Source organism: Malaclemys terrapin, chromosome 11 (genome assembly GCF_027887155.1).
Source record: "Malaclemys terrapin pileata isolate rMalTer1 chromosome 11, rMalTer1.hap1, whole genome shotgun sequence".
In the NCBI taxonomy this organism is placed as follows: domain Eukaryota; kingdom Metazoa; phylum Chordata; order Testudines; family Emydidae; genus Malaclemys; species Malaclemys terrapin.
The window spans coordinates 8,088,594-8,108,757 of NC_071515.1; the positions used below are offsets into that span (position 1 = coordinate 8,088,594).

General features: G+C 43.1%; 1 protein-coding gene across 4 annotated transcripts in view; it reads left to right on the forward strand.

Annotated features, from left to right (window-relative positions):
- The window catches only part of TRAF3IP1 (TRAF3 interacting protein 1), a 119,904-nt gene that overhangs the window by 65,615 nt on the left and 34,125 nt on the right, over positions 1 to 20,164 (forward strand). For 3 of the 4 annotated variants that reach the window (XM_054044076.1, XM_054044073.1, XM_054044074.1), the window contains 4 exons: positions 3,941 to 4,024; positions 13,369 to 13,489; positions 13,665 to 13,701; positions 18,746 to 18,819. In XM_054044076.1, the coding sequence (XP_053900051.1) occupies positions 3,941 to 4,024; positions 13,369 to 13,489; positions 13,665 to 13,701; positions 18,746 to 18,819 (316 nt within the window). The remainder of the gene's footprint in view (positions 1 to 3,940; positions 4,025 to 13,368; positions 13,490 to 13,664; positions 13,702 to 18,745; positions 18,820 to 20,164) is intronic. The other variant, XM_054044075.1, reaches the window with a different exon arrangement.

A 20,164-nucleotide genomic window follows, 5' to 3' on the forward strand; every position in this document is an offset into this window, starting at 1 on the left:
GTGTATTTTCTTGTGCTACAGTTTGGCTAATATTATCCGCCAAGCAGAGTGGCTGATAAACCCAAGGATTTGACAAGATTGCAAGAGGTTTCTGCGACTTTCCTGGCTATCTTAGACATTTGTAGGCAGCATCTTGGTCTTCGTTGCACATGTGTATTTCCCATTATGCCATCACTCAGCAATTGAGACGAAGCTTGCCCTTCAGTTGTTGTTCAGATAGGCTCTGATCCCACAATCTGTTTTCATGGCTTATGAGCCACCGAGACTGGAATGCACTTGCGCAGTCACTCTAAGAAGGAAAAAGGGTTACTTACCAGTTCCATAACTGTTGTTGTTCAAGATGTGTTGCATATGTCCATTCTATGACCTGTCCTTCTACTCCTCTCCATCGGAGATTTTCTGGCAAGAAGGAACTGAGAAGGATCAGGGCGGCTCTGACCTTTATACCTACATGCAGTGGCACGCAGCAGCAGAGGGCCCTTGAACTGCCCTGATCATAGAATATCAGGGTTGGAAGGGACCTCAGGAGGTCATCTAGTCCAACACCCTGCTCAAAGCAGGACCCATCCCCAGACAGATTCTTGCCCCAGATCCCTAAATGGCCCTCTCAGGGATTAAACTCCCAACCCTGGGTTTAGCAGCCAATGCTCAAACCACTGAGCTGATGTACCACTGAGGGAAAAATTTCCGACAGCTGTGCTTGGGGCATGCACACACCAAGAATGGAATGGACATGCGCAACACATCTTGAAGAAAAACAATTGTGGAACAAGTTAGTAACTCTTTTCTTGTAGTTAGAGCCAAAACCAAACTTTCCCTTTTACAGTAAGATTTCTATTGTTAATGCTGAATTTGATGCAGCTGCTGCAGTTCACAGTCAAGCTAAACATAGAGCAGCAGATCATAGCTATATTATTGACAGGATGCGCCAGACATTCAGCTGGTGCAAAAGATTTGGATTGTCTTTAGATGCAAAAGGTTACTGTGCAAAGGATCACTGTGTATTGATTTATGGAACGCATTCTATACGTTGCTTCATAGTCTGATCACAATACTTACTATTGTTGTGATACCAGGAGAGAAGTTGTTCTATAGGCACAACACTTAAGATTTGTATAGTTCAGTTTGTGTTTTCCTATAAACTAGGGCTGTCGAGCGATTAAAAAAATTAATTGCAGGTAATCACACTGTTAAACAATAATAGAATACCATTTATTTAAATATTTTTGGATGTTTTTTACATTTTCTTATATATTGATTTCAATTACAACACAGAATACAAAGTGTACAGTGCTCACTTTATATTTATTTTTGATTACAAGTATTTGCACTGTTAAAAACAAAAGAAATAGTATTTTTCAATTCACCTAATATAAGTACTGTAGTGTAATCTCTTTATTATGAAAGTTGAACTTACAAATGTAGAATTATGTTGTGGTGAGGTGTCTGCCCCACCCCCATGCTAGAAGGGGCTGCAGCAGGCCAGTGCGCCTGTGCAGCCCGGCAGCCAATAAGAGAAGGGCTTATTGGGAGCCAATCAGGGCCCGGATTGGAGACAGCCAATCAGGGCCAGGCTCAGCCCTATAAAAAGGCTGCTCTGAGAGAAGAATGTGAGTCTGTCCCAGACCTTCAGAGAGGAAGGTCTGTCTCCTGAGCAGGAGACCAGCACCCAAGACAGCGCAGTGCTGGGCAGGCTCAGGGAAGCAGAGTGGAGCTTCAGCCTGATACCTGCCAGACTGCTGGCCCTGAGTAGAAGGGCCTAGAGGGTGCAATGGGGTTAGAGGGGAAGTGACCCAGGGAAGGCTAAAGGCAAGGGGAGAGAAGGAGGGCCGAGAGGCTGCCATTAGAGGGTCCCTGGGTTGGGACCCGGAGTAGCGGGCAGGCCTGGGTCCCCCCCCTTTCCCCCTTGTGCTGCACCAGGCCGTAGCAGTGGCCGAGTCAGGCTGCAACTGCCCCCTGACGTAAGAGGGGCTAGACTTGGGGGTTATGGCAGGCCGCTGAGGCCAGTGCAAAGACTCCTGTTTAACCCCCCCACCCCCGGAAGGCGGTGTGGATGAACTAAGGGGTACTGCCAGAGGGTAGTGGAAGAGGACGCTGCAAACTGGAGAGCGAAGCGGGTCTACACGCCAACTGAGGGTGAGACAACGGACAGGACACCACCGGGAGGGGGCGCTCCACTGGACAGAGCTAATTCCTGAGACAACCAGTAGGAGGCGCCAGGTGGTGAGACCCAACCCTGTCACATATGTACAAAAAACACCTGGATTCAAGTCCACTCAGTCCTGCTTCTTGTTCAGCCAATCGCTCAGACAAACGAGTTTGGTTACGTTTGCAGGAGATAATGCTGCCCGCTTGTTTACAATGTCACCTGAAAGTGAGAATAGGCATTCTCGTGGCACTGTTGTAGCTGGCGTCGCAAGATATTTACGTACTGGATGTACTGAAGATTCATATGTCCCTTCATGCTTCAGCCACCATACTGATGATGGGTTCTGCTCAATAACAATTCAAAGCAGTGCGGACCAACACATGTTCATTTTCATCATCTTAGTCAGATGCCACCAGCAGAAGGTTGATTTTTTCTTTTTTGATAGTTCAGGTTCTGTAGTTTCTGCATCAGAGTGTTGCTCTTTTAAGATTTCTGAAAGCATGTTCCACACCTCGTCCCTCTCAGATTTTGGAAGGCACTTCAGATTCTTAAACCTTGTGTCAAGTGTTGTAGCTATCTTTAGAAATCTCACATTGGTACCTTCTTTGTGTTTTGTCAAATCTGCAGTGAAAGTGTTCTTAAAACGAACAACATGTGGTGAGTCATCATCCAAGACTGCTATAACATGAAATATATGGCAGAACACAGGTAAAACAGAGCAGGAGGCATACAATTCTCCCTCCAAAGAGTTCAGTCACAAGAGTTCAGTCACAGCAGCATGGAAGCATGTTGGACACTCTGGAATTGTGGCCTAAGCATGAAGGGGATGTGTCAGTGTTTAGTACAGGGGTCAGCAACATTTCAGAAGTGGTGTGCCGAGTCTTCATTTATTCACTCTGATTTAAGGTTTTGCGTGACAGTAATACATTTTAATGTTTTTAGAAGGTCTCTTTCTATAAGGCTGTTTTAGATAACTAAACTATTGTTGTATGTAAAGTAAATAAGGTTTTTAAAATGTTTAAGAAGCTTCATTTAAAATTAAATTAAAATGCTGAGCCCCCCCAGACCAGTGGCCAGGACCCAGGCAGTGAGAGTGCCACTGAAAATCAGCTTGCGTGCTGCCTTCGGCACGCGTGCCCTAGGTTGCCTACCTCTGGTTTAGTATATCTGTCATGTAAATACCCTGCAATGCCAGCTACAAAAGTGCCATGCAAATGCCTGTTCTCACATTCTGGTGACATTGTAAATAAGAAGAATGCATCATCATCTCCTGTAAATGTAAACAAACTTGTTTGTCTTCGCTATTGGCTGAACAAGTAGGACTGAGTGGACTTGTAGGCTCTTAAGTTTTACATTGTTTTGTTTTTGAGTGCAGTTATGTAACAAAAAAATCTACATTTGTAAGTTGCACTTTCACGACAAAGATTTCATTACAGTACTTGAATGAGGTGAACTGAAAAAAATACTATTTTATTATTTTTACAATGCAAATATTTGTAATGAAAAAAATGTACACTTTGATTTCAATTACAACACAATACAATATATATGTAAATGTAGAAAAACATCCAAAATATTTAATAAATTTCAATTGGTATTCTATTGTTTAACAGTGCGATTAAAACTGCGATTAATCCTGATTAATTTTTTAATTACGATTAATATTTTCGCGTTAATTGCGCGAGTTAACTGTGATTAAGCGACAGCCCTACTATAAACTAGTAACTTCCATGGACATGTATTAGTAGTTAGTTTTGCAGCTATAAGTGAAAAATCTTTTGTTTATTGTAGAAGACCACCACGTCCCAATAGTGCAAGGCCAGCTCCCCCCCGGATAAAACGACAAGAAAGTGCAGAGGTTTTACTTCCAGAGAGGTAAGGGAAGGGAAGTGAGTGTGTGTGTGTGAGTGATATGCAGAATAAACATTCCTAGTTATCCCAATGCATCATTTTGTGGTATGCCATGTGACACTCACCCGTAAAAACGATACTAAAATATACACACTGTACATGGCCTCAGCTTAGAAAATTTTAAGATTTGGTATGCTGGTCTTATTGTTTCTGCAGAACCAGTACAAAGTGAAACTGATCTGTGGTATCAGAAGCTTTGAAAAGCAGATAGAAAAACTGTTGCAAACTCTGGAACAATAAATCTTATAATGCTAATCTAAAATACTTGTCATGTATGCAGTGAATAGACCATGGCCCCAGAATGCTGAAAGTGCCTTTTGAAACTATTCCTAATTACCAAAATGATAAGCATCTGATAAATGCTAACTTCCTCTAATCCAGAAAAGCAAGTTGGTGGTTAAAAGAAAAAAAAATTATTTCTGTGGCCAAATAAAAGATATGTATGATAACTGTTGTTCTTTAAGATGTGAGTGCAGACATGTATTCCACTCAGGTGTGTGTGCGCCTAGCACTACCTGTAGAAGTGGCATTCATGCCTTTTCCTTCACATCCCTCCCATGACTATATGGCAGTGCCGTCCCAACCCCCCTTCCGTTTCTTTGCACTGAAACCCCAGGCTGGAGACTCCAGTGCTGAGGGATCAGATGGTGGGCCGTGGAATATATGTATGCACTCTCATCTCGAAGAACAAAAGTTACGATACTGGTAAGTAACAGTCTTTTCTTCTTCAAGTGGTTGCAGACATGTATTCCATTCAGGTGACTCTCAAGCAGTTTGAGCAGCAGGTGAGGGTTCAGAGTCTATTTAAACAGTGACTGCAGAACTGTTGTCCCAAAGTTTTCATCCAATCTCGACGCCGTAGTGATAGCATGATGTTTAGCAAAAGTATGCACAGAAGACCATGTCACTGGCCTGCAGATATCCAGTATTGAAATATCGCTAAGGAATCCAATTGATGTCACTTGATCTCTCATTGAATGAGCCCATAATGACTGAAGGGATGTCATATGAGCGACTTCATGAGTTTAGGTAATACGAGCAGTTATCCACTTGGAAATGGTCTGAATGGAGACCAGTTGTCCTTTCATCTGCTCAGTAGTTGAGATGATGTATAAAACTGTTTAGTCCTTTCATAGATTTCATGGAATATCAGGGTTGGAAGGGACCTCAGGAGGTCATGTAGTCCAACCCCCTGCTCAAAGCAAGACCAATCCCCAGACAGATTTTTGCCCCAGATCCCTAAGTGGCCCCCCTCAAGGATTGAGCTCACAACCCTGGGTTTAGCAGGCCAATGCTCAAAACACTGAGCTATCCCTCCCTTCTAAATAGAATGCTAAGCACCACCTGACATTTAAGGGATATAGATGTTGTTCATCCGCACTTGAATGTCGTTTGGAAAAAAATATAGGTAAGTAAATAACCTGTTTAAAGTGAAATGGAGATACCACTTTGGACAAAATTTTAGATGTGGTCTTAAAGCCACCTTGTTCTTGAAGAATTGAGTGTACAAGGATCTGCCATTAAGGCTTGTATCTTGTTCACTCATCTTGTGGATGTGAGAAGAGAGCCAGTAAACATCTTGCTATCGGCTCGAACTGCAGGCCCTTTAGCACCGCCAGCCCCCTGTTAAGGTCCCACAATGGCACGATTTCCTTCACTGGTAGAAAAAGGAGAATAGTACCCTTAAAAAAAAAAAAACCTCACTATCATGGGGTTTGAGAATACCGACTTTCCTTGGATGGGAGGGTGAAAAACTGAGATCACAGCCAAATGAGCATTCAGGGAGCTAAAAGCTAGACACGAAGATGTCAAATGCAGCAAATAATCAAAAAATATCCTGAATCCAAGCTGATGTGGGCTGAATTTGCTTGGATGTTGCCCAAATCAAAAATTGTTTCAATTTAGCCTTGTAACTAGTTTTCTACTACTAAGCAGAATTTCCCTAACTGCTTCCAGGAATTGCCCCTTCTCATTTAGCCCTGCAGCATCCATGCAGTGAGTTGTTCATCTGGCAGTCAGCAGTCTACCTATCTATGATGAGTCAGCAGGTTGCGAAGAAGAGGGTAGAGACTTGTGAGTTCGAGGGATAGAGTGGTCAGAAAACCAACATTGCTTTGGCCATGTTGGTGTGATCAGAATCAGTTTGGTATGTTCCAGTTTGAGCTTGAGGATAAATCTGAGGGATAGGAGGAAAGGCATACATCGGGTCCCTTCTACAATTCACTTGTAACATTTTGGTAAGGGATCCCAGGCCAAGTCCTGCTTGGAAACAGAACTGACATTTCCTGTTGTCCTTTTGTCACAAATAGGTCAACTGAATGGACCTCAGCACACTGTTCTTTAGGGACAACTCGTGGTTGTCTGAGAAAGCCCTGTTGAGCTACTTGGCTAGCTGGTTCTGAGAGCGTGGCAAGTAAGCTGCTGTGGGTATAATACCGTCCTTGATGCAGCACTGTCAGAACTTTATTGCCTCTTGATAAAGCTGGATGGAGCTGGCTCCCACCTGCTTGCTCATCATTGCAGTGGTATTGTCTGTGAGAATATGAATCGCTGCCCCCAGGAAGTGGTTCCGAAAAGCCCAACAGGCATTGTATGTTGCTTGAAGTTCCAGCATGTTGATATAACAGGAAGGTTCCTGTTCTTACCACAAACCATGAACTTGTAACACTCCTAGATGTAAAAAGCAACAGAGAGTTCTGTGGCACCTTATACACTAACAGATGTATTGGAGCATAAGCTTTCGTGGGTGAATACTCACCCACGAAAGCTTATGCTCCAATACATCTGTTAGTGTATAAGGTGCCACAGGACTCTTTGTTGCTTTTTACAGATCCAGACTAACACGGCTACCCCTCTGATACTTGATTCCTAGATGTGTTCCTCAACCTATTGTGGAGGCATTGGCAAATACTGTTCTTCTTCAAGTGCTTGCTCATATCGATTCCAATTAGGTGTGCGCGCGCTGCGTGCACGATCGTCGGAGAATTTTCTACCCTAGCAACACCCGGTGGGTCGGCTGTGGAGCCCCCTGGAGTGGCGCCTTCATGGCGCTGGATATATACCCCAGCCGACCCAGCGCCCCCTCAGTTCCTTCTGCATTGCCCACTTGATACATCTCATGGCATCGTTCCTCGCTGGAGTCCAGAACGCTCTAGCGGACCGTCTCAGCAGATCCTTCCAGACGCACCAGTGGTCGATTCGCCCGGATATCATCCATTCCATCTTCCAGAGGTGGGGATTTCCCCAGGTCGACCTGTTCGCCTCACGCACCAACAGAAAGTGCCACGTGTTCTGCTCCCTCCAAGGGCGATCTCCGGGCTTCCTGTCGGACGCTTTCCTGCTGTCATGGAAAGACCAGCTGTTCTACGCTTTCCCCCCATTTCCACTGGTCCACAGGGTACTGCTCAAGCTACGCAGAGACAAGGCACGTATGATTCTAGTCGCTCCAGCTTGGCCAAGATAGCACTGGTACACCATGCTTCTGGAGCTATCGGTACAGACTCCAATCACGCTTCCGTTGTGCCAGAACTTGATCTCTCAGGACCACGGCCGACTCTGTCACCCCGACCTACGATCGCTCCACCTTACAGCATGAATGCTCCATGGCTGAATCGGACAGAGCTACGATGCTCACATCCCGTGCAACAGATTCTGCTGGGAAGTAGGAAACCCTCTACATGGATCACTTACTTGGCCAAGTGGAAGCGTTTCTCCTGTTGGTGTGAGCAGCAGGCCACATCCCCCTTGCAGGCATCAATTCCGCTTATACTTGAATATCTCCTATCCCTAAAACAGCAGGGCTTGGCGATATCTTTGGTCAGGGTTCACCTAGCTGCTATATCGGCGTTCCACCCAGGAGAACACGCTTCCTCGGTCTTCTCTAACCCGATGGTCATCAGATTCCTCAAGGGCTTAGACCGTCTATACCCACAGCAACGTCAACCGGTTCCGGCGTGGGATCTTAACCTGGTTCTCTCCAAGCTCATGGGGCCCCTGTTCGAGCCATTGGCTACCTGCTCACTCCTTTACCTATCTTGGAAGACAGCCTTCCTTGTAGCCATCACTTCAGCAAGGCGTGTTTCTGAAATCAGGGCACTCACGTCTGATCTTCCATATACAGTCTTCCATAAAGACAAGGTGCAGCTTCGCCCCCACCCTGCCTTTCTTCCCACGGTGGTATCAGCTTTTCATGTGAACCAGGATATATTTCTCCCGGTCTTCCATCCTGAGCCGCACGCCACGCGTCAAGACCAGCGTATGCACTCCTTGGACGTATGCAGGGCCCTTGCTTTCTATATTGAGCGTACAAAGCCATTTAGGAAGACGACGCAACTCTTCGTTGCAGTGGCCGACCAGATGAAAGGCTTACCGGTCTCCTCGCAACGTCTCTGCTCTTGGATCATGTCCTGCATTCGTGTTTACTACGAACTGGCCGGTGCCCCGAAGCCGCGCCTCACCGCCCACTCCACGAGGGCCCAAGCCTCCTCAACTGCCTTCCTGGCTCACGTCCCGATCCAGGACATTTGTAGAGCGGCGGTTTGGTCATTGGTCCACACCTTTGCCGCTCACTATTCGCTTGTACAGCAGTCCAGAGACGATGCTGCATTTGGATCAGCGGTTCTGCACTCAGCGATGTCTCACTCTGACCCCACCACCTAGGTAAGGCTTGGTAGTCACCTAATTGGAATTGATATGAGCAAGCACTCGAAGAAGAAAAAACGGTTACTCACCTTTGTAACTGTTGTTCTTCGAGATGTGTTGCTCATATCCATTCCAAACCGCCCCCCTTCCCCACTGTCGGAGTAGCCGGCAAGAAGGAACTGAGGGGGCGCTGGGTCGGCTGGGGTATATATCCAGTGCCATGAAGGCGCCACTCCAGGGGGCTCCACAGCCGACCCACCGGGTGTTGCTAGGGTAGAAAATTCTCCGATGATCGTGCACGCAGCGTGCGCACACCTAATTGGAATGGATATGAACAACGCATCTCGAAGAACAACAGTTACAAAGGTGAGTAACCGTTTTTTCTGGTTAGTGGAGGGTGGGCAAAAGGGATTTCCTGACACATGTTGTATTCTGTCTACCATTGTAATGAGTCGCATATCTCCAGCGGCACTCAGACAGTAGTGTCCAGTGGCTAGCAACTCGGGTGATAGTCCTCTTCAGTGGTAGCTGAAGTTAATCTAAGGTGCAGTCTTGCATGTTGCAACGTGTACTTGTAGGCTGCTGTATGGTCCAGTAACCTCAGGCTTACCCGGATAATATGTGAAGAATGCGATTGGTGATCCCAATGAAGATGCTGAATTGTCTGGAACCACTGGCATGGGAAAAATGTACTAGATGAATTTGTTGTGACCAAAGATATCAAAGATCGGTCTCATTCCTCCTTTGGACTTGGAGGTCAAGAAATACAGGGACTAAAATCCTTTTCTGCAAAGATGATGAGGAACCTGCTCTATAGCCCCCCAGAGCACACAGGGTTTGTACCTGCCACGAAAGCAATGACTCGTGAGAGGGCTCCCTGAAAAGGTACAGAGTAGGAGGATAGGATCTTAATGGCATAACCCAATCCCATCTCCTGTAGAACCTGTTCCTGAATAAATGAGACTGGGATATGATGATCACAACTGGAGCCATGCTCTCAAAACTTAAGTCAAATAGATTGTACATTCAGACAGGAGAGGATGGGTGGTTTGGCTAAAATTAGATCCAGAAACTAACTGTAAGGATGTCTTGGCCACTAACGGGCCTTCTGTAACAAAGGCTTTGAACTCTGTCTGGAGGATTCTGGTAATTTATCCTCAACTTTGGACATAGTGTCCCAGTTCACAAAAACCATACCTTGGCCACAGAGCTTGCTGGTTGGCAATATGCAGTTTGCAAGAATGAAGTCCAATAGATCTCCCTCCTCATCAAATCTAACCTTTTCTGTTGTCTTTCTTTAGGCATAGACATGTATCTCCCCTGTCTGTCTCACTCATTTGCTGCCATCACAACACGGGTATTTGGAGCTGGATGAGGGAAAAAACATTCAAAACCCTGCATAGGCACATATATTAGTGAGTTTTGTTGTGAGCGTTAACAAAGCCAGGATATTTTATGCAATTTAGCAGGCTGTAATATCACTTTGTTTATAGAGAGTGCTTCTCTCGCAGGAGCCATGGCTGGAGGATATCCAGCAGTTTATGGGTGTTTTTCTGAACAAACTTGGCATGAATACTTAAGGCCAATGCTATGCTTCTGAGCAGATACTATAATGACCTGAAATCCTCCAGTACTGAAGATGAGGACTCTGGTACCATTACATCATCTGGTGATAAGGAGTAAGGTGGAGGTGGGACAAACAGAATTCCTTGCGGGATAGCATCCAACAGTCAGATTCAGGAAGCTCCAGTGTAGCTGGAACTTCCTCAGCCAGTGGCTGCAGAACTGGTGGTTCCTGGAGGGACGCTACCAACGGTACAGGTGATCGTGCTCTAGAATGAGCAGATGGCTGGGACTTAGCCAACTGGGGGATTTCCAAGAGATTCCATGGAGGCCATTGCAGATAAGGATATGGCATCGGAGGCCAGTAGGAACTAAGCCAGGGGCACTTGTCTCTGTGGTGGTAATGTTGCCAATCCCAGTACTGACCATGATTCCCATTGTCTTGATGACCTTCAAGATCGAAAGCGATAGAAGGAAGCAGGGTGAGATGCCTCCAAACTCCACTTTGAGGACCCTTCCAGATAATCTGATGGTAGCAGGGGAGCTGCTCCTGATGGGGCCATCAAATGCCCTGCATCATCTGTGTTCCAACCTGACATTGTCATTAGTACAGGAGGAATAGTCAATGGCTTCTGACCACTGGTACCAGCCTCACACTCATATTTGGCCCTGGAGCAGGCATTGAAGCTGGTCTCAGTCCTGCCAGATGCAGACTACATTATAATCAATGTCTGTATAAAAGATTCTGTCCCCATTGGTGATCCCCTCAGTGCCAATGAGGAAGACGGCTGCACCTCTAGATCGTAGGTAAACTGCAGGGTGGAGGACATTGCTGTAAATAACAATAATTCTGCCCCGGTTCAGATGGAACTGAGGACACCACAGATAACACTACTGCAGTCAATTGTTCCTGAATAAGCAGCAAGTCAGGACAGGCAGGCACAACAAATCTGTTGCCTGGTATACAATTGGTGTGGAAACAGACAATGTTCCTTGGTACTGGATTCCTCAGATGTCCCCAAGGCAGTACCAGAGTCGACAGTATGGAGTACCCCTGGTTCTGCAATGGAACTGTTGAGAGGGTCGACAGCCGAGCTCTAGCCCACATACCCGCAGACTCATGGTACTAGTTGTACTTTCCCTACACAGAGAAGATGAATCTCCTTGTAGTCTGGAATGCCCCCAGTTCATTTTCTGGGTTCTTTTTCTTGGGGGACCTGATGAAGGAGAGCATTCCCTCTTCTTTCTGGGCAAGGAATCTGTGCTCAGTCAAGAAGTCAGGTGCTTTTTTAGGAGCCAGACACTCCTTGATTGTTCCTGTTACTGAGGCAAGCCTCATGGCCCGCTCAAGAAGCTGCTGCTTTAATCTGAAGTCTCTAGCCACCTGAGTTCTCTCTTAAAGGAGTTACAGGTGAAGCGCCTTTCCTTCATGTCCCCTTCTCTGAGGCACATAAGTGTGAGTGTTGCTGTTGGGGATGGCTACCCCACAAAAAGGACAATGTTTAAACTACGGGAGAGCATCCCACTGGGAAAAACTATCTATCTAACTACTACAAACTAAAAGTACTACTACTAACTACAGTAAAACCTGCTAAGAGTGACTACTCGTGAGAGTTAGCAAAAGTGTCTCTTGTAAGAGGTGGTCTCTCTACAAAGGTTTGCACACCGGAGAGCAGCAGCTGCTGGAAGTAAGGAAGATTGGTTTCTTCTACAGGTTTGGTTTTTATAGATAGGAGTAAGAAAATATGGTCGCTGGTTGCAGATGACAGGTCGTCGCTCTTCACATTTTCTTCACAGTTAAATTATAGGGGGGAAAAACATTCCGTGGTCTCTGCAAGTAGTCGCTTGTGACAGGTGGTTGCTAAGGCAGGTTTTACTGTACATGCAAAAAAGATCACCAAAAACAGTGAAGGCAAGAGTGAGGTAAGGTCACACCAAGTGCTAGCTGCTGGCGGTAGGAAGGAACTAAGGGGAGGGTGTTGCTGCATAATCATGGGAGGGGCACTGACAAAAAGGGCATAAGTGCCGCCCCTACAGTTACTGCTAGGCAAAATTCTCTAACTTCGGTGAGCTGTGCATGCGCACACCTGAAACGAATGTCTTTAACCACTCGACGAAGAACCTGAATGCCTGGCCAGTACCTCTGTCTTCATAGATTCATCTATTCCAAGGCTCTGAGTAAGTTTCCCAAACCTGAGGAAGAGCTCTCTGTAAATTGGAAAGCATGTCTCTCTCTCACCAACAGAAGTTGGTCCAATAAAATATATTACTTCACCCACCTTGTCTCTCTGATATCCTTGGACCAAAACGGCTACCGCAACACTGCATAAAACAGGCCATGGAACTTCCCAAAACATTCTTAGAGCATATCTTTTAGAAAAACAGACAGTCCTGATTTAAAAATTGCCAGCGATGGAGAATCCACCACAACTCTTGGTCAATTGTTCCAGTGGTTAATTACTCTCACCAGTAAGAATTTTCACCTTAATACTGCCAGTCTATATTTATCTAGCTTCAGCTTCCAGCTATTGGATCTTTCTCTACTAGATTAAAGAGCCTGGTATTAAATATTTGTTCCCTGTGGAGATACTTATAGACTGCAAATTAAAGTTGGGCTACAATTGAAAATGGCATAAATTAGATTAGGAAGTAGAACAGTAGACCCTCAGAATTACAAACACTAGAGTTACAAACTGACCAGTCAGCCACCCACCTCATTTGGAACCGGAAGTACGCAATCAGGCAGCAGCAGAGACGGAAAAAAGCCAATACAGTACAGTACTGTGCTAATTGTAAACTACTTAAAAAAAAAAAAAAAAAGGGAAAGTTTACAAAAAAAAAAAAAAAAAATTGACTAGCCAAGGAAACTGGTCCTGTGCTTGCTTCATTTAAATTCAGATGGTTAAAATCAGTGTTTTTCAACAACCCTAATGTTTTGTTCAGAGTCACGAACATTTCAGAGTTGTGAACAACCTCCATTCCCAAGGGGTTTGTAACTCTGAGGTTCTGCTGTATTAGAGAGAGAGGTGTGTGCTCTCTTCAGTTATGGACAACATTTGATCAACATTTCTGTATGGTTTAAATTTCCATTGTCTTTCTTTCAGGAATGGCAGCGGTAAAGCCGTCTCAAATGTGATCATAGACAAACAGAATTCTGATGATGAAGATGATCAGTTTGTAGTGGAGGCAGCACCACAGCTACCTGAAATGCCAGAAATGGAAACGGTCTGTTAATATAACAAAACCCCAGCATTTTTGCTCAAATGTGTGTTCAGAGTTCCCTTAATGCTGTCCAATTTTTTTTTATTTGAGCAATTTCTTAGCTGGGATGCATGCATGCTTTAGATCACAGCGATATAAGCTTCCTTATAACTAAAAGCTTTTACTTTTTCTTATGTAGGAGCCAATAGTGGAGCTGGATGGTGATGAGAAGCATGGTAAGTTTCTCTGGCTCTTCTCTGTTCTTCTGTGATTCATACTCTACACAGGATGTAAAAGAATCTTAAATAGATAATGGGAATAACATTTCTTGATCATGTTTTGATCTTGCATCTTGAGGGTATGAACTTCTAATTTATGCAATAACTTTAAAAAACAAAAATACAGAAACAAGCTATAGAGCAAAAGCAATCTGTTCTTATTGTAACAGGGTAGCAGGATCTACAATCCAGGTAGGGATACAGATCTGTTAATGCATCCTGTTAGCAAGAGTTTAGAACCCTGCTGAGTAAATTCTGCTAACTTATTATGGTAGGTACAGCTGGTAAAGTCCATGGAGAACCAGCATATTATCAGATCAAAGTGAAACTGAACTTTGGTATCAGTATGTGTTTGCTGCCAAGTTTTAAAGAACTGGCAGAAATCACTGACTAAACATCTTGAACCAAAGTTTGTTGATGTGCTCAACCAGCTTTTTACAGCAATAGCCTCAGGTACAGAAAGAATATTTTCTTCATTTCAGTTTATTCAGCTGGTTCAATTCAATGACTAATTCATTCATAGTTGAGAAACTGGTTATGAGTTGAAAAAGCAGGGAAGTTTGTTTTCCTTCCCTAATCTATGAATAAAAACTACGGATGTGAGGATAAGATCTACTAGTTCTAAAATCTTGAAGGACATGGTGACCAGAAACAATTTGTTCTCTTCATTAATTACAGATAATACTTCCCTTTGTTTATTAAATTAGTTTTAAATGCAAAACATCTTTGATAAACATTTTTTCTTACATATCAGCACGTTTAAAGTAATTTCATTTAATAAATAAAATGCCGTTTTTGTACATTTTAATTGAATTTGAATTTCCATCCAAATAGAGATTGACACGCATTGCAAGTAAAAAAAAAAAAAAAAAAAAAAAATATTATTCATCTAGCAAATAAGAAATGCATCATTCACATTCACCATTTTCTAACATAAAATATAAAACTTAAGAATCTAAATACATATAAGTTAAACTATATAATTGCTTAAATAAATGTGTATAATATAGTATATGCTCCTGGTTAGCAAAATAAGCACCAAAGTTAGGAGAATGGCTATATTTAGTTGCAAATCAACATGTTTTAATGGTTACCAACCAATGAGAATCAACCTTTCTCTTTAGGAAGATAACTAAAAAGTACAAATGCAAAACAGTATTATAATCGAAGATTTAAATCATGGTTTCCTATTTTGATTATTTAAATCCTGATTAAAATTGGTGATTTAAATCAATCCACCAGGCAGCTAGGCTTAATTAGTTTTGTTTTGCAGTTGTGACTGAGTTACCAGTAAAGCAAAGCCCAAGAAGGAGCTAAGTCTGGTATTATTATACAGCCCATGTAGACTTTCTTTTGAGTGTGGTTGGAACTGTCAGGTCACACTGATATAATAAGCAGCACATGTTATCAGGAACTAAGCCTGTTTTCCTTTTAAATTATAATAATGCTGAATAGAAACTTAACTTTTGAGAAGTGTCTCCTGAAAAACAATGATCTAGATATGTGTTCTAATCTGAGCTCTACCACTGATCCATTTTGTGGCCTTGAGTGAGTCACTTAACTTCTGTCTCTGCCTATCAGGGACTGTGGTTTTGTGATTGCGGTAAGCCACCAAGGGGTAAATTCCCATTTTACATTGAGACAGTGCATCTACATTGGAGTTTTGCATCAGTGTAGCTACCCCCGTACAAATATCTCTATATAGACAGGCTTTGGGATTGGAATGAGGATTGCCTAGTTTACAAAAGCTCCAGTTCAGCAAAGCACTTAAGGGCTTGTCCACACTTAAAACGCTACAGTAGCATAGCTGCACTGTTGTAATTCTTCAGTGTAGAGACTACCTACTCCGACAGGAGGGACTGCACAGCAGAGGTAATCCACCTCCCTCAGAGGCGGTAGCTAGGTTGACCTAGCAATGTCTACATGGGGACTTAGGCCTGGTCTACACTATGGAATTAGGTCAACATAAGGCAGCTTATGTCGACCTATTTATTTCAGTGTCCATACTACAGCCTTGTTCCCGCTGATCTAAGTGCCCTGCTACACCTACATAATAACTCCACCTCCACAAGAGGCGTAGGGCTTATGTCGATGTAGTTAGGGCGATGCAGCATCCGCGTGGACACTGTGAGTTACTTACATTGGCTGTTGGCTGTCATTCTTGTCAATTTCATGGCTCCATGGTGGAGCTGTGAAACTGACGAGAAAACTGCTCACAGCTTGAGCTATTACCCAAGGGTGGGTGGGTGGCACCAGCTAGAGCCTGGCTGTCCCCCAGGCTCCTGTCCCCCAGGCCAGCTGCTGCGCTGACTCCCTACTCTCTGCCAGGAGCCCCGCGACACCAAGGTTCCCAGCTCGCTTCCCCTGACACACTGGGCTCTCAGCTCCCCGCAGGGAACCTGGCAGCCACCCAGGCTTTAGGCGAGGAGCTCCAAGCGGGGAGCCAAGAGCCTGGGTGGAGGGGGGGGTTGGAGCAGATGGGCTCCCAGCAGGGAGCTACGCAGAGCTGAGATCCTGGGCTCTCAGGCCTCCTTAAGTGTTCCTGGTGAGGAAGCACACCACCAACAGAAGGAGGACAGTGTGGACATGAACCACTGCAGTAATTGCTGCGGTAACTGTAAGCCAATCTAAAATAGTTGGTAGTGTAGATATGCCTTTAGATCGGCTTAACTAAACCACTCAGGGGGGTGGATTTTTCACACCCGAGTGACATAGTTATGCCAACCTAATTTTCTGCTATAGACCAGGCCTAACTCCTGCTGGTACTTAGGCGTCTAAGTCACTTAAATGCTTTTGAAAATGTTATCCATATTTAAATGTATGCACATGCTTAGGTCTCATTGATTTCACATGCTTAAGTGCTTAGCTGAATCAGGGCTAAAACTAGCTAATGTTTGCATAGCGCTTTGAAAACATAACATACTATCTAGGTATCAAGTAGTGTTGTTGTTTCTCACAGCCATAAGAATGTTATATTAGAAGTGTGAGAAAAGATGAGAAAAATCATTTGAGAACTGATTCTGGGCTAGCCCAGCAATCTGCAGGGAGTTAGTTTCAGACTTCATATTCAGTAGCCCAGCATGGTCTGTGTGTGACCACTTCAGTTAACAGGAAAAATGAGTTGTCATTACATAGTGTCATTTAAATGAGAATTTCGGAATGACACTGTACCTGAATGAAAGTATAGAAAACAGTGCAGAAAACCTCCAATATTACTGCATTGTTGTGCTAAAAATGAAATAAAGTGCTTTTGAAGGGGAAAAAACCCTTTCAACTGTTTGATTGCTGAGTCATAACAGACTACATTTCTAGATGTATAACTCTATTTTAAAAGAGAATAAATTAAATGTCTCTTACCTAACAATACCTGAGTGCTGTTTCCTCTTCTACAATACACACCTGTATAGGAAGGCAGGTAATACCTTGTGTTGCTTTAGGTACTAACGATAACATTAAAAGTTGCAGAAAAAAACAGAATCCTGCAAATTCTGATCTTTATAGCTATAAAAAGCCTGTTGGGCAGTGCACCATGGAAATATAATCTATAATTCTGTCAGTATGAATAAAGTATCCAATTCAGTATCCAGTTCAGATGGTTGTCTCTTTAGGCTGAGTTCAGGAGACCCGTTTTGTCACTAAATAATTTAAACGTTCTTGTGGCATGTTACTTTAGTCAGCAGAGTGTATACCTCTGCATGACTGACCGATTTAGAGTAAACTTTGAAAAAGTGTACAAATAAAGCTGCACAAGCAAGTTGGTTCTAAACATCATTACGCTTATTCTTTATCCCAAATCTCATTCATTTATCAGGGGGTAGCCATGTTAGTCTGAATCTACAAAAACAACAAGGAGTCTGGTGGCACCTTAAAGACTAACAGATTTATTTGGGCATAAGCTTTCGTGAGTAAAAACCTCACTTCTTCGGATGCATAGGCATCCGAAGAAGTGAGGTTTTTACTCACGAAAGCTTATGCCCAAATAAATCTGTTAGTCTTTAAGGTGCCACCAGACTCCTTGTTGTTCTCATTCATTTAGTTTCTCAAAACCTAGACTCCATTGTAATTTTACTGGATCTGGCTTATTTGAGAAAGGTGTTTTCCTAAATGTCCATATGTAAATTTTGCACTTTGTAAAGGAAGGGCATAGAGATTAGATGATCCATGTATGTAGTCTGTACAGCATTTGGCGGATTTTTCTGAATGAAAAGTGCTATATAAATGTAAGAGATTGTTATGATAACATATAACTCAAGAGTGTGGCTCTACACCTTTAGTGAGCTATACTTTCACGTAGTTTTGTGTTGATTTAAATAAATTTGAAAAAATTAAAATTAAAACCACCTTTTCTCTTTGATATTTTTGCAAAAGGAAGGTTTACTTTAACTATCACCTACTTTGGCTGGTTCAGGTTGCCTTTAGGTCAACAGTTCAAAGGCTAGAATAGTAGTCTTGGAAATACACTGTTATAACATGAGGTAGTTTGTTTGATAAAAGTAATTCGTTTGGGGATGGTGTCCTTTGGGCTGTTCCCATTTATCCTTCTCCTATCCATTACCCTCCAGCCACGCAGATTTGGATGTGGCTCCTCCCATAAAGCCTTTATCCTTGCTTTGACCACCAGGAGAATGGGTTCAATTTAAGAGTTTAGATGTTCCCTCTTTGGCAGTTCAACGCAGAGGAGCAAAAGACTCATCTTGGTATGTGCCTCAGGAAGATGAACGAAGCCCAGTAGGCCTCTATTATGATTCTATGACCTGACTTGATTTCTTTCCTCTCCCCCATCTCCTCTCTGGTTGTGCTGTGTAATGTACTTGTCACTACACAATCATGACATCGTATAGAGATGGGATAGAGTAATGTACTAGTATACAGTTAGAGCTGGTCTAAAATCAGTTTTCATTGAACAGAATTAAGTGACCAGGTTTTAGATTCGTTTTCAGATTATTTACAACAGTGTTTTAGTGTCAGTAACCAGCACTAAAAGAACATTGATCTTCAACAGGTGGTCTTGTAAAAAGAATCTTGGAAACAAAGAGAGATTATGAGACATCGCAACAGTCAAAGTCTACAGAGAAGGTAATGTGATAATGGGCTACAAAGACTTGTCATTCACAAATGTTTCAGTAGTGACCTCTCTTTCGTCTGTGCATTGTTTTTTTCTTCGCAGTTTTCTTTTCCTTACTTATCTAGTTATTATCCTTGATTTCTTAAATTCATCTTTGTGTTTCTCAGATTATGTCAAGCTTTCCGTATTAGTCTTTGCCTTTCTCCCTTTTTTCATTCTGTTTTTGTATTTGTTACCGTACTCCTTTTTCATGTCCTTTATTTTCATTGTTAGCTGGAAAATGCAAAAAAGACAGGACAGGGAATGAGGAAAATAAGTGAGTCTCAGAAGATAGTGACATCTCTCATTTTGCTGCTTATCAAATCATACTCTGGTCAGAGCTCTATAATTGAATTAATCAAGAAAGCATCTTTGCAGCAAGAGAAGTCAATGAGTTTTATTAATTTCAAGCTGCTGTACTTGTAATACTGCTTCAGTTGGGAACTATATGAGGCGTGCTCTGTGTGTTTGCATAGCTGTAATGTTTTGATTCCAGTCTTAGTTGTCCTTTGGGCATTTGTAGAGCAGCATCCTGTTGCTCAGCAACAGTTTCATGGGCTGCTAACCAAAATAGGATCTTAGGATACTATTAACCTCATAAAGTATAATCAGATGTTGGTTTTCTGATATTGCTTCATGTCTCCAAAGCTATATTGATTGCAGCCAGTACTGAAGTGTAATTAATGTAGTGTGTGTCTTTAGTCTTTATACTGAAAATCCTTTACTGTTTGAGCCTTGGCAAGGTCTTGTTGCAAATGCCCATCGGACTGCACGATAACGTTTTAGATTGATTTTCCTGATCAACCAGCCATTGAGAAGGCTAGTAAATTACTGGGCCAACTTGATGAGCTAGAGAAAGACCTTGGGAGTCACTAAAATATATGTTGGCAGGTGCCAGTATAAGAACCTAGACAGGTAGACTTTCATGTGCTTACAAGTAGGCACTTGTAGCTCCCAATTCTCACCTGGAAAGTCCACAAACCTATTTTTACTTCAGTTTATCCTTAATCTTTATTCATAACTATTTTCATTGGGCAAGAACTTCAGTAGTGACCTGGGATTTTGTGTGCCTCAAATATTGGGTGCCCAACTTGAAATTTGCTGAGCACCCACCTTCTGAAAATCTTGCCCTTATTAAGGTATCTCAGGTTGGGCACCCAAAATCACTAGTCAGTTTTGAGGACCTTGGCCATTGGGTTTCTTTTGTCATATCAGAGTTAATAATTTCACACTTAGTGGCAAAGTGTATGGCTATAGTTTTAATATTAGTCTCAAAGATACCTTGAGTCATGAAGGCTGTCTGATGACTTTGTGGTT